The sequence below is a fragment of the Pezoporus occidentalis genome, unplaced genomic scaffold, assembly GCF_034315485.1.
Source record: "Pezoporus occidentalis ecotype Australia unplaced genomic scaffold, CSIRO_AGI_Poc_V1 ctg38, whole genome shotgun sequence".
Taxonomy (NCBI): domain Eukaryota; kingdom Metazoa; phylum Chordata; class Aves; order Psittaciformes; family Psittacidae; genus Pezoporus; species Pezoporus occidentalis.
This window is the reverse complement of record NW_026915702.1, coordinates 6,235,388-6,249,888: the sequence shown is the minus strand read 5'-3', so window position 1 is coordinate 6,249,888 and position 14,501 is coordinate 6,235,388. Positions and strand designations below refer to the sequence as shown.

Sequence of the window (14,501 nt, the reverse complement as noted above, 5' to 3'; positions counted from 1 at the left end):
CACCTAATAGGTACTCTGCCATCTTGTTCCAGTTGATTTTGCTAAACAATTCACTAATAAAAGCTTGGCTTATGCTTACAAGCATGTTATAGTACTTCAACAAGCACAGCAAACAATAGCCTGATTGAAGTTTAGTAGCATATTGTCAGCTGTCCTTTCAAGTTTGCTGCACATTTGTTAAGTTTACAAGTCAGTTTTAGCATCCAGTTTTGGGCTGACTCCCTCTGCCACTAATTTTATCTTCATATCTGTTTTCACATCAATATGTTGCATTATGAGTCAATGCATCTTTATTTAAACATCCACCATGTCCAATAGGAAGTTCAGAAATATGAAAATTTGTCTTATTAACTACATTAATGTAAGTGCACCTTTGAAGGTATTCAGCTATTTAGACAGCTATCTAACTAGTTAGCCTAGTAAATCTTGCCAAGCCTGCCACGTGGAGAAAAGTAATGTACTCCTAGATGATTTTGGCATTTCAGAGAGGTTGTGGTCAAGTTTCACGGACTGAAAGCACTCCCTAGCATTTACTCTAGTTGAAGATCAAAGCCCTCAGGAAATGCTGTTCTGTTTTTCAAAGCCCCCCAAACGTGACAGGGTGAAAATACAGTTGTGGCCTATATGAAGTTTATTGAATGAACTTAACATACTGAGGGTTTGTTATCAATACCAGCATAGAAATAAGATGAAGTGGGTTGTAAGGCCTGCAAGGCTGAGACAGTGCCATGAGGTGCCTACAATTTTTCATTCTAGAGTATTAAAATGCATAGGTTTTTATTCACCCATAATACAAGTAATAAATTTCTAAGGCAGCTGAAGATGACCTTCACATTCATAGTCCTATTCTAGTTACACCAGCCTACATACATACAGGTGGATTTGTACCTGGATTTCAGTCTGGGATTGGATGTTAGTTGACTATTGCTCAAACACGTTGTGAAATGCTCTGCCTGTGCTTTGGTGCTGATGCCATTTTCCCCCTAATGCCCAGAAACAGTGTGAGGATACACTCTCCCAGTAGTGAGACTTGAATCATGTGAAGGAAAAATCCTTTAAGCAGAGTTGGCTGGGTATGGAAAATGTATTCTTCACTGCTGTTGAGATGAACACTGAACCAGATTCTGTCTGGTTTACGATCTGTAAAAGATAAAGCAGAAGATAGAGAGCTAGGAGCAAGCCTATTCTGAGGCTGATCAGCTGCAGCTCAAATGAAAACAGCATGTGAAGCAAAAGAAATCTAATCTCAAAACCTGTCTGTCTGCTACTACATCACATGCAAAACTACGCAGAGCAATTTCATTCGGCAGCAGCCGGCCAGATAAAGTGTAATAAAACTGGCTACTCTGCTCTTTTCACTGTGACAAGAAGATTTGCAGGAGCAAAATTTGACCGGAGCAGGAGAACAGCAATGCAAACAATCCAGGAAACAAGGGCTCACCTTTGATTTATTTCTGTGCCCGTTTCCTGCTTGCACTGAGTCTTGGGAGAATTTCAGTCTCTGCTGCATCTGAGCAGGGCTATGGCAGTTATAGACGTGGAGTGCTCCTGCTTGTGACAATAAACCCTACCCTGTAGGCCACGCTGCTATTTTGGCTTTGGAGGCTGCAGCAGCGCAGTATCTTTACTGAAGCACAGAAGTCTGGTGTCAGTGATCTTGTTGATGAGACTCACACCCGAATGTCCCACACCGCAGCAAACCTTTGAAGCATCTGCCTCAGACCTCAGGCCGTGGGCTGACTTCCTCCGATGACCTGGCGGGCTGTGGAACACTCGGGTTTAGCCGAGACCCGCTGGCGCACAGAGCTCCGTCTGAACCGCCCCCGAGCGCCGCAGCTGCCCGCACTCATCGACTCACAGGCTGCTGCCTGGGTAACCCGGGAAAGGCGGTATTCCAAACTTCCCTATCTCTAAACAGAAGCCTTTCTCAGGGAACGTCCCTCGGGGCTGCAGGGATCCCCTCACCGCCTTGGGCGGCAGCTGGGCTACTCAAAACCTCAGAATTAGCGAAAATCGGCTCTCGGCTCGCTAGTGCCTCCGGAACCCGCTGTAACGCGCCACAGGCCGGCTACCACGGTCTCCACGGAGGGGCTCCCCGGGGTGCGTCCCCTCAGCCCCGGGCCTTCCTCACGGCTGCCTCGGCCCCCCATCCCTCGGGGTGGCTGCCTGCCCTGACACCCCTGGCACGAGGGGCTCTCCCGCTACACCCGCCCGGATTGCGGACCACGGCCCCGCCCCGAGCACCGCCTCCTGGCCCGCGGCCCTCCCCAGGCAACGGCTGCTGCGCCCGCCCTCACAACGACACCCCTCCGACTGCGTACTCAGCCGAGCCCGCCTCCCCCAATCCCCTGACAGCCCGCCCCCTCCTCGCCCTGCGATTGGTCAATCCCCGTGCCTCTCCGGCGCCTCCTCTTTCTATTGGGGGAGGCGAGGATGTCTGCCGCCCCTCCCGCTTCAGTCGGTTGAGGCGAGCGCAGAGTAAATAGAAGCAGGAGCTCAAAATGGCGGAGCTGCCGAGTCTTGTCCGTGGCGCGGCGTCGCCCGAGCTGGAGCCGTTTGGCGCTAGGTCGGCCTCGGACGCGAAGGTTTCCCGTGGGTCCCAGCCAGCCGCCAAGAAGATGAAGGGAGCCGATGAGAGGAGCCTGAAGGGTACTAAGCGCGTCAATGGTGAAGGGGGCGGCGGTGGCGGGAGCAGCAAGCAGTCACTGCCACTGCCCGCGGTCGTGCCGAGCTACAGCAACCCCGCGGCGTGGGGCTTCCCCGCGCTCTCCTCTGGCCCCTCCGGGAGCGGGGGGAGCTTCGCTTTCCCTTCTCAACTGCCCCGGAAGCTGCTGTCTCCTGCTGTTTTGCTGCCTTCGTCCGCCTCTCCCTCCTCTTCCTACCAGCCACACCAGCACCGCCACCACCGGCACCGTCTGGCTCTGGCCGGTGAGGCGGGAGGCTGCGGGAGCGGCGGGGCGGCCGGCGCTGGCGGTGGGAGCGCCAAGCCGAAGAGGCCCAAAGAGAAGCGGGATAAGGAGAAGAGGAAGCACGGCGCCCTGCCCGTGGTCGCGGCGGTGGGAGATGGCGGCGGGGCGCTGAGCGTGGCAGGCCGGGAGGAGAACGGGGAGGTGAAGCTGCTGTTCCCGAAAGGTGAGGGGAGGGCGTTGTGGCTGTACTCGGCTCGCGGGGGATCGCTCGCTGCCCGCAGCTTGAGGAGCGGGAAGGGAGGGTTGGGAGTTAGGGCTAAAGGAGATCTGGAAGGGGCAGCGAGCCCGGGCTGGGCACGGTGGGTGAAGGTGCCTTGAGCTGCTGTAGCTGCCGTGGCGGGGCAGGAAATGGTCGTGATGCTCGGGTCGAGCCGTTAGAATGGCTGCCTGCGCCCGCCCCGCCTCAGCACGCTGCCCCCGGGGCAGTGCCGCTTCGCGGGGGCCATACCTGTCTGCTCCTGCGCCCTGCCCTCGGCAGAGCCGCGGGTAGCCAGGCCTGGGGCACTGCGTGCGAGACCGTGGTGGTAGAGCTCTGGCGTTGTGTAAGTTTGTGTAGAAGGCAGTGGCGGCTTACTCTGCCGTCAATCCTGTCAAAAAAGGGGGTGTGGAATTAGCGATGGCGTCAGCTAGAAGCTGCCAGAGGCCTTAGGTTTTCTTACCTATTAGGGAAATAAGGGCGGCTAGTAATTTACTAGAGATCTGAGAGCAAAACTGAGTTTCTGTCATTCTTCTGGGGGGAAAAACGGGGAAGAGCACATGTTAAACCCCCTTCCTCCCCCAGATTTAAAATTCAGTCGCGAGTGATCTCATTTATTAGGCTGTTATTTTTTACAGCCGAAGTCACTGAGTACTGCAGAGCATGCAGTTAAAATGTAGGGTTGCATGGCTTATGCAATCTAATTTAGTTGCTGCTTCAGGTTTGCTTTATTTCCTGAAGATCACAGGGTTAAACTCTTCCAAGTAATGTTCAAAGCCATCAGGAAAAGGGGAGGAGTGTTGGGTTAGTTTATTAATGGGCAAAAATGGCCATACCAGGTAAGACAAGATATTAGGCTAGATTCTTGCTCACTGAGATCATCAGTACATGCTTAGGAAGTAAAAGTACATGAAGACAGTACAAGAATATATGCTTCTATTTCCAGTTTATGCATTCTCAGTCTCCCGTGACCTTAAACCAGATATTGATGCTTTTGCATTTACATTGAAATATGAGGAACTTAAGACATTCACTCCATTACCTAGTTTAAGCAAGCTTCCTTTCTTTCAAAGGAAAGAACAATTATAGCTGTTATGTAGGCTTAGGATACTTTGTGGTCTGTACCTATACTTACAGGATGAGCCAGGCTTGTAGAGAACAATTATTAAGATCAGTATGCCTTTTAGGCTATTGATTATGTTGTCTGGCTGCCTTACTGGATTTTCCAATAATTTCCACTGGTATCTTATATCTTAGTCTCTGGTTCATTTACCTATTTACCTTTGAGGTGTATGTTTGTTGAGGGTTTGGGGGGGGGGGGGGGGGGGGGGGGGGAACTTTTTTTTTTTTCCTCTTATGTTTGGTTGGCATGTTTCAGGAATTTTGAGTCTCAGCTCGTTTTGGGTTCTCAGTTTCTGGTGTGCAAGTAGATTTTGTCATTTCAGTGCTTTCAGGTGTTTCATTTATGTGTTAAACAGGGGAAGTTCAGGGTAGACATAAAGAAGAAATTCTCTACTGTGTGCGTGGCGAGGCATTGGAATAGGTTGCCCAAAGAAGTGATAAATACTTCATCCCTGGCAAACTTCAAGGCCAGGCTGGGCAGAGTCTTGAGCAACCTGGTCTAGTGTGGGGTATCCCTGGCAATGGCAGGGGGGTTGGAACTAGATGATCTTAAGGTCCTTTCCAACCCAAACCATTCTGTGAATATTTTTTTTTTTTTGTATTCCCCAACTTGTTCCTGTCCAGAGATAGCTTAGGAATTCAGAAATGATGCATAGTACATGTTTGATGTCGGTGAAGCCTCCTTGTCTTCAAGGATAGCCATTAAGAAACTTGCCCAATATCTTTTTAGCAAAGCTGTGGAAAAAATAATAGCCATCTTCACTCAGATAGTCATAGTGTCCTAACAGTGTTACACAATCGTGTTAATCTGAGAACAGTATTACAATAACAGGATGAAATGCTTTTTGCACATTGATAAGAGAAATTACTGCACTGATGGTGTTAAGTGAACCCTCTTGGAAGCAGTGATTTGAGAGAGGAGGGGATTCTGCACTTTGTATGTGGAAAGTCTATTTTCTCAGAACCTAATACTGTCAGGCACAAGTATGTGACCTTTTAGTTGCTGTTTGCTCAGAACAGATCTTTTAACCTTTATTTTGTGAAAACTTAAGTATGGGCAACAAATAACATTTTCCAAGACAAGTGGTGCTTGTTTGGCACCTAGGTCTCTAGATCTCTGTTTAGAGGAAGTGGTTTCTAAAGCTAAAATTTTGTGGCATAGTTTCCTATGTGAATGAAAAATTGTGTTAATTAAACTGTATTTTTGCAGAGAAGGCTGTAAGAAGTGAGGGATGCACTGAGTCTTCTGCTGAGAGCAGCCAGCCTTTTAAAAGTGGGTCTGTATTTGAATGTAGAATAAAGAACAGGTTTGTACTGTTAATCCTGTGAATAATTTACTTTTCAGAAAGGAAAGGAGAAATGCAGTTTTGATACAGGGAGAGAAGAATGAGTGGGGGGAGGCATGCAGAATCCTAAGTACAGAGAAAAACTAAGAATCATATATTTGAGTGGGAAGGTGGAATAGGAAGAGCTTGTGTGTTGGGATTGCTGGAACTGATGTGGACTAGAGGAAGATATTGTAGGGACTCTGGTTGCAGCAGTGAATGTGGAATGAATGAATTGGTGATCTTGACTTGAGAGAGGGGAGGAAATAGCACACAAAAGCTCTGTAAGAGGGAGGTTATTCTGATCTTGTGTTGGGGCAAAAAGACATAAGCGTAGGTGCTGTAGAAAAGGCGAGGAAGGGTAGGATAGGGGAGAGAAAAATGTAGGCAGCCTACAGAGATGACATCGTGGTGAATTTAGAGAATTTTGTATAACAAAAACCTGCGAGGTTTGCGCACACAGAATATATGGGGGAAAGAAGGAATAAAATATGCCTCTTTATGTGTGATGAGTTCACAGAAACTGTCATATGTGCAGTTAGTAATATTTTCTAAAAAACAACCTTATGTAGGCAAGTGCAGTCTCCTTTCCCTGGAGTTTGCAGTTAGACAACCGTTCTGCTTTTGGTGCTGTGGAAAATAAGCAGCAACATAAAATTGACAGCATTGATTGTTTTTTCTCATTGCTTTCAGAACTGATGCACATATCAGTGTTTCATCTGCCATAAAGAAAATTGGGCAGGTGAGCAGACTGGAGGCACAGAAGCCTCTAAAAGAGGTGAAATGATTGAAAGACAAGCAGGTGGAAAGGGTAAGATTTCCTTGATTGTTTTGAGGCTCTAGAGATGGGAAAAATCCATCCGTCTGTTTGTAGCCAAAGTGGAGACCCATTGCATGTGGGTAGAATTCCCAGCTGAACTTAGTACTAAGAAAGATGCTAGTGTCTGTGAACTGGGAGGAGTTTCTAATCCATTAGATGTGTGTATACTCTGCTACATAACAGCAGATGCTACGGGAGAAAGCTGTCCTTTGGTGAGAGAGAGGGAGGGCCTGCGCAGAGTGTAGTGCTGGAAAAAGTGAGGAATTAAGCTAGGGTGATCAGGGAAAAGAATGACAAAACTGGTTTTGGGGGATTGCTGGGACTGTGTTGTAGGTAATCAGGTACAGGGAATCAGGGTACACAGTGAACAAATGACATTTGCACATGAAAAGTGTCATCATAGGACTTTGAGTAGTAGGAATAGTGTTTTCCATATTCTAAGAAGGGTTAAGGGATATTGACACTGAGGAAGAAACTGTGAGAAGATTTTTTGCCTACCAGTCAAAAAAAGTGATTATAGGAGCTGATGTTTGTCCTTTGCTTGCAATAGTGATTACTAGAGCTTAGCTTTGAGGCATCTTGCTTTGCTAAGTGATAAGAAGCCAAGATGAATGATGTCTTTAAAGCTTTTCAGAATATTTGTTTTCTTCCTTGAACAAGTCTTCATTTGATGTTTTCTCTGGTCTTCTAATTCATTGGGAGGGCCTTTAACTTGCAGAGTCATAACCAGGCCTCACAGCTTGCATTTCAGTTAAATGAATGGAGTTGAGTGAACCCTTCTGAGATTATGATCTAGCATGCAGAGAATGTGGAAGAACAATTTGCCACATGCATGATTTATCTTGCAGATGCGAGGTTTATGCTGGTTAAGCTTAAATTTCACTTGTCAAGTATGTTCTGACAGTGCGATGAAGAATTGTGTAACTATACTTGTTTGGAAACAAGTTAATCTGACAGAAGTGATTGCTGTTCCAGTTTATGACTCTACTGACTCAGTCATTTAACTGATAGCATGCTCTTGCAGTTCATAGTTGAAATTGTTTTCTTACCAGTGTAAATCTCAGCTCAGCCACACCCCACTGCATCAAGAGACACTGAAATTCTTTGTTTTGGTCCATAGACTTTCTGTGAGGTGTAAACCATCTTTCCTGTTTTTCTTATCATTTCTGTGTAGGATTTCCCTTTCCCTCCTTTTTTTTTTTTTTTTCCTTCAATGAGCCATTTGCTGGTAAGATTACCATAGTGTGCAACCAGTTACAGAATGAGAGTGGTATGCTTAACTTGCAGATGAGGGTTCCCTGTATAAGCAGCAAGGCTGAACATGGTACTATAGCTGTTTTCTCCTTGTAGTATTTTCCCCCTCCCCCTCATTTCTTTCTTCTGATGCCTTTGATAGATTAGACTTCAGGTAGGAATTTACCAGTGATTCTTCTGATAACTTTCTTGCTTTGGGTTGCATGACACTTCTGGGGTTTAAGCTTTCAAGAAATGGCACTTTCCTGGCTCACTAAGTTCCGTTAAGTTTTGGATCTTTTTTCCCCTACTTTGTAGCTGGGACCATGCATCTTGCTACTCAGGTAATCTTATTTTCTTCTGCTAAACATTTCCTTCTGTTTACTTCTGTTTCCTCTGCCCCTCCCCCCCTTTTTCTGAACTGTGTGGCTTGCCTCACTTCCCCCTCCCTCCTGCCGAACTCCTTGAAGTCAGTAATCATTGTCATGCTTGTGAGGCCTCTTAATCGCTCTCTTTTGAATTGTTCAGTACGTTTCTCTTTAGATATACCACTGTAATGACAATGTCTAGAAAGTGTTCAGGGTTTTAAGTGGGATGTATGAGAGGAAGAAGGACTTCTTAAATTTCTTTAGATGTTCAAGATTTAGATGCAGTTTAGTTTTGAGAGCTGGTGGTGATGTTAACGTAAGCATTCAAGGTTGAGGTGCATTTGGAGCAGTGTTTCTTTCTCCTGAGGGACCCTGTCCCGTTTTAGATTCTGTGAAATAACCGTGAAGCTTTGCTAGGAGAACAAAAATCATTTACTTTCTAAGCTGGAGAATAAACAAAGCCCCTCCTGTTCTCCACATTGCAGCTCTGTGTGTAGGTTACATAGCAGAAATTTATTCTGATTGGGGAATAATAAATAATTTTTCTTTGAAACAAGATCTGTTTCAACGTTGGATCCTGAATGTGAAACATCAGATCTGAAACCTCTCGTAGAGGCCTTGTTTGCAGCTGTCACGTTCTCCACTACCAATTTCTGATGCAACTCCCCAGTGCCTGAGCTTAAACTTGGCTCACTCAGTTTGGCATATAGGTCTCCTTTAGAAGTGCAGAGATTAGAGGAATTATTAGATTTAAATTTCTTGGAAGTGTTTTGAATTTGAAAGGCATATGTCTGTCTTCTGAGTCACTGGGGCACTTGGTTAAGTGTTCCGGCATGGGAAGGGGGTTTCTTTAGTTATATCTTGGATTTTAAACTTGCTGAAAGGGATGTCAGCCAAATATTCTGGTTATTGGAATGAGAAAGCTGTCGTAGGTGTTTGTGGTTTTTTTTTGTTTTTTTTTTCCCTCAGGGTATTTCTGAGGTATTTCTATAGAGGAGTTTTCATGTTCGTTAAGTCAGGAAGCCTGCTCTCCAGTTATACCTTGTATGACTTAATAAAAGTGTAGGTGTCAAAACCGTTAAACATGCTTTACCTGTCTGCATAACCAGATAAACATCTCTTCTTGAGGTTTTATTTTTAGGGTTAATTGTATGAAGGGAGGAGAATGCTGATGGAAGGGACAGTGACTGATGTTCTTGCACTTACCTCCTCCTGCCCCTTCCCTTCACTTGCACTACTGTTGGTGTTAACCATATTGATGGTGTCCGTTAGCAGTAGTTTGTAAATATTTTGCCTGATGTGCAGTGACAGCCCTTAAATCAAAGGGAGGAGAGAGAGGCAGAATACTTTGAACATAATCTATGACTGACTACTAATGTGAGTTACCATCTGGAAAGCTGATGCAAAGCAGCTGCGGCTTTTGGCATCAGGCAAGGTTGTTGCCTTAGTGCTGAAACGGTTACACCAGTTTTTGCATGGGCTTCAAGGTGTGAATTTCACAATGTAACAGTGACCCCCTTGCACTTAATCCACTACAGAGCATTTCCCACTTGACTCGTTCTCTGTGCACTCTATTTACATTTTGATGTAAGAAAGCTTGCAGTAGAGACAGACCTGGTTACATTTCTAAAGTCTGAATGGTGTGGTCTTTGAATTTGTGTGCCTTTATTTAATACTTAGGAAATCACTGTAATCATTATGATGAGGTACCTACCTAGTTAGGAAACAGAAGACTTTTACTATGGTCTTTAGTTAGAAACGGCTGTTTGCCTTTATAAATATGGTACGTGTTCCATTTCTTTTACTTACACACTTGACCTAACATCCAGAAAAAGTCAGTATGTTTGGATTTGAGGAGATTCACTGTAAAGTGAAGACATTCTTCAGATGCCAGTCAGGAAGGTGAGGTAGAACACTTCTTCATAATGAGTTTCTTCCTGTCTGTATATAACACTTCTTTTAATACACTGCTGTTGCTGCATTTCATTCATGGCTATACTATTTCTATGACATTAGAACCAAAGAATATGGACTTCAGTGGGATTGAGTGCGCCCTCAGAAAGTTTGCCGATGACACCAAGCTGTGTGGTTCGGTTGATAATGCTGGAGGGAAGGAATGCCATCCAGAGGGACCTCGACACGCTTGTGAGGTGGGCTGATGCCAACCTCATGAAGTTTAACCATGCCAAGTGCAAGGTCCTACACTTGGGTCGGAGGAATCCCAGGCACAGCTACAGGTTGGGCAAAGAGATTCAGAGCAGCCCTGTGGAGAAAGACTGGTTGATGAGAAAATGAACATGAGCTGGCTTCAGTGTGTGCTCAGAGCCCAGAAAGCCAACCGTATCCTGGGCTGCATCAAAAGGAGCGTGACCAGCAGGTCGAAGGAGGTGATCCTGCCCCTTCACTCTGCTCTCGTGAAACCTCACCTGGAGTATTGTGTGCAGTTCTGGTGTCCTCAGCATAAAAAGGACATGGAACTGCTGGAAGAAGTCCAGAGGAGGGCCACGAGGATGATCAGGGGACTGGAGTACCTCCCGTATGAAGATAGGCTGAGGAAGTTGGAGCTGTTCAGCCTGGAGAAGAGAAGGCTGCGTGGAGACCTCCTAGCAGCCTTCCAGTATCTGAAGGGGGCCTATAGGGATGCTGGGGAGGGACTCTTCATTAGGGACTGTAGTGATAGGACAAGGGGTAACGGGGTAAAACTTAAACAGGGGAAGTTTAGATTGGATATAAGGAGGAAATTCTTTCCTGTGAGGGTGGTGAGGCACTGGAATAGGTTGCCCAGGGAGGTTGTGAATGCTCCATCCCTGGCAGTGTTCAAGGCCGGATTGGACAGAGCCTTGGGTGATATGGTTTAGTGTGAGGTGTCCCTGCCCATTGCAAGGGGGTTGGAACTTGATGATCTTAAGGTCCTTTCCAACCCTAACGATTCTATGATTCTGTGACTTTGACAATTGTGTTGTGAACTTGAAATAGACATCTAGAAATCTCTTCAGTTCTTGGGTGTTGTATTTCCTTCAATCAAGGATACTTACTCCTACAGAACTCTGTATTTTAAAAGGTATACACATGGCAATAGCTTATTTAGTAGAGTTGGGTTGGGTTTGTGTGACAAGGTTTTGGTAGCAGGGGGGGTATGGGCTCAGCTTCTGTGAGAAGCTGCTAGACCTATCCCAGTGTCTGATGGAGCCAATGCCAGATGGCTCCAAGGCAGACCTGCTGCTGGCCAAGACTGAACTGGTCAGTGGTTGCGGTAGTGTTTCAGGGATAATGTTTAAGAAGGAGGGGGAAAATTGTTGCATAGCAGCAGCTGCATCCAGAGAGAGGAGTGAGAGTATGCGAGGGAAACAGCCCTGCAGACCCCCAGCTCAGTGCATAAGCAGGGCAGGAGGTGCTCCAAGCACTGAAGCAGAGGTTCCCCTGCAGCCTGTGGTGCAGCCCATGGTGAGGCAGCTGTGCCCCTGCAGCCCATGGAGGTCCATGGTGGATCAGACTCCACCTGCAGCCCAGGGAGGACCCCACTCTGGAGCAGGGGGATGCCTGAAGGAGGCTGTGACCTTGTGGAAAGCCCTCACAGGAGCAGGCTTCTGGCAGGAGCTGTGGCCCTGTGGAGAGAGGAGCCCAGGATGGAGCAGGTTTGCTGCAGGACTTGTGATCCCGTGGGACCCCAGGCTGGCACAGTCTGTTCCTGAAGGACTGCACCCTGTGGAAGGGACCCATGCTGGAGCAGGGGAAAAGTGTGAGGAATCCTCCCTTGAGGAGGAAGGAGTGGCAGAGATGTGTGATCATGAGCCCTGTTCCTCATCTCCCTGTGCTGCTGGGTGGGTGGGAGTAGAGAATGTGGGAGTAAAGTTGAGCTCAGGAAGAAAGAAAGGGTGGGGGAAAGGTGTCCTTTAAGATTTTGTTTTATTTCTCATTGTCCTACTCTGATTTGATTAGTGATAAATTAATTTTCCCCCAAGTTGAGTCTTATTTTTGCCCATGACAGTAACTGGTGAGTGATCTCTCCCTGCCCTTATTTTGACCCATGAACCTTTTGTTGTATTTTCTCTCTCCTGTCCAGCTGAGGAGGGAAGTGATAGAGCAGCTTTGGTGGGCACCTCGCCTCCAGCCAGGGTCAACCTGCCACAAGAGTAAAAAATAACTGAAAATAGAGGCTTTTTAAATTGGGGCACTATAGCTTGAAAGTGAGGGAGTGAGCCCAGCTGTTAGTGGAGCTTCCATTGCTGATTCCTGCTGTGCTTGGAATTTTATTTTTTCTTTAACCCTGGTAGGGACTATTTGCAAACTGTTTAGTGTGTGACTAGTTACTTCCTGAGCAATGTGCTTCTCTGTCCAAAGCATGAGAAAGGGAAAGTGCATTTTGATGGGGGAAGGGAACTTCATGAAAAGATACTTCTTCCATCTCTACCCTGGGATACAGATTACTTCAAGCTTTTGGCGTTTAGCTGTAGTGTATTTAGAGGTATGTAAAGGAATAGGAAGTCTGTGTGTGTGCAGGGAGAACACATATTACAGTGAGCAATGATGTGATAAGACTTAGGCTTACTTTGCTACAGTAATGTTTATACACTTGTAGGAAAAATGTCTTATGTGATAATAACAGATTTAGTCATAACTGTCCCTAACATAGATGTTAAAAAAACCCTAAACCCCAACCCCCCAAGAAACCAAACCCAAAACAATAGAATGGAAAATGGGGAGACATCTGAATCAGTTGCTATTTGGAGCTAGTTCCTAAAATTCATCAGATGAACAATAAGAGGATGTTTTCAGGACTGCTGTCATCTTTGGGTGTGGAGTATCACAGGGAAGCTGTTGCAGGAGTAGTGAACAGTGGGCTATGGAGAAATAGCTGTCAGTTGTCGTAGTACCATATAGTGAGTAGAAACAGGTATCAGCCATCCAGGTGTGTGCTGACCCAGTAGAGGCAGTAGTGCCCTGCTTAGGGTTTTGGGTGACTCTAGGTGTAAGGATTTTGGTATGAGTTACATGCTGGTATAAGAGAAGGCATTGATTTAAATCTGTAGTAGAGGAACTGATATTTTCCCAGAGAGCCTTTATTTTGTTACATTTTTTTGCTGGTGTCTTATATGGCTATTAAGTATGCTTTTCAGTTACTTCAGATGTGATTCATGTCACATGATTGACTTTCTCTTGTCAGAAGAACCATGATACCAACCGTTAGAACTTGGTATTCTCTCCCGTTTCAAAGTAGAACAGATATAACAGGAAATTGTCTGTTTTGGCCCAATAGTTAAAAAACAGCAGACATGAAATGTTAGACAAATTGTCATGTTCAGTATCTGACTAATCTTTTGATTATCCCTTGCCAGACCACAGGTTCTCCCTTACCTTTCTTCAAAGGGAGAGAGCAAACAGCTTAAAACTTAAAGTTTTATTGCTGGAATGCTATTTTTTAGTATCTACTAAAATGGAAAAATGGCTATTGAAATGCAAATATGCTGAGGTGGCTTTATGTCATAATATTGTATATTATTGATTAATTTTGACAGGATTATGATAAATCTTTTTGTGATTTCCCGCAACATGGGCTGTGCCTAATTTTTTTAATTAACATCTTATTTAGACTAGGACTTTAACACCATCCCCCCCCAACTGACCTAACCCAACCAAAAGCCACCACCAAACAAACACAAAACAAAATGCCTACACCCTTGTGGAGAAAGTTCCAGTAATGGACCACAACTATTTAAGATGCTTCTGTGACTGACTTGTGCTTTTGTTTACCAAAACCCCTGTAATGTAATAATTTATGGACTAGGGATGTTGGACATGAGCTTCTAGTAACTGGTACATCTGTATATGTTCTTTTAAGAATGAAGACCTCTTACAAAACCTTTCTTCCCTGTTTGAGTCAAACTGCCCCTTTACCTTTGAACTCAAATGAGCTTCCCATCAGCATATGAAACTTAAATTCATTAATTGCTTTTCTGAACTTTCATTTTTTTTTTTTTTATCTCTGCAAAAGTTGAAGCTGTTCCAGTGGCAATTGCAATGCTATGAGATACAGAGGTAATAGCTGTTGGTACTTGAAATTCCCTTGTCCAGATCACTGACTGTTTGAGTTGCCTTATTTCCTGGGGACTCATCTCATCCTGTTCCCTCAGCAGCTCAAGACTTTCTTTTGAATTTGCTAGAAATAGCATTGGTGAAAGCTAATTTTGAAATATTCTGTGGGTATGTAAGGAAGACCTAAGGTTTAGGATCAGCAGTACCTGCTACTGGTAGACCTTAAAAAAGCTGTGCAAGAGCATTCTAGGTAGTCTTAACTTGTTCAACAGAACAAGTTTTCCCTTGCCAGCCTCACTTATTGGTTATTTATTCTGCAGCATGTAAATTACTTAATGTTGGAGGAATTTGTTTTAAAACAAGGTTTTTTGTGAAGAATTTTTTTGTTTCTTGGTTGAGAAAATGAGATTTGGACTGTAATTATGTATAGCTGGA

At 45.2% G+C, this 14,501-nt stretch overlaps 1 protein-coding gene across 2 annotated transcripts in view; it reads left to right on the top strand.

The window, feature by feature from the left end:
- The first annotated feature begins 2,439 nt into the window (after positions 1–2,439).
- Positions 2,440–14,501, top strand: part of RSBN1L (round spermatid basic protein 1 like) — a 54,759-nt gene continuing 42,697 nt past the window's right edge. For both annotated transcript variants that reach the window (XM_062632003.1, XM_062632002.1), the window contains exon 1: positions 2,440–3,132. In XM_062632003.1, the coding sequence (XP_062487987.1) occupies positions 2,502–3,132 (631 nt within the window). In that variant the 5' untranslated portion in view covers positions 2,440–2,501. The remainder of the gene's footprint in view (positions 3,133–14,501) is intronic.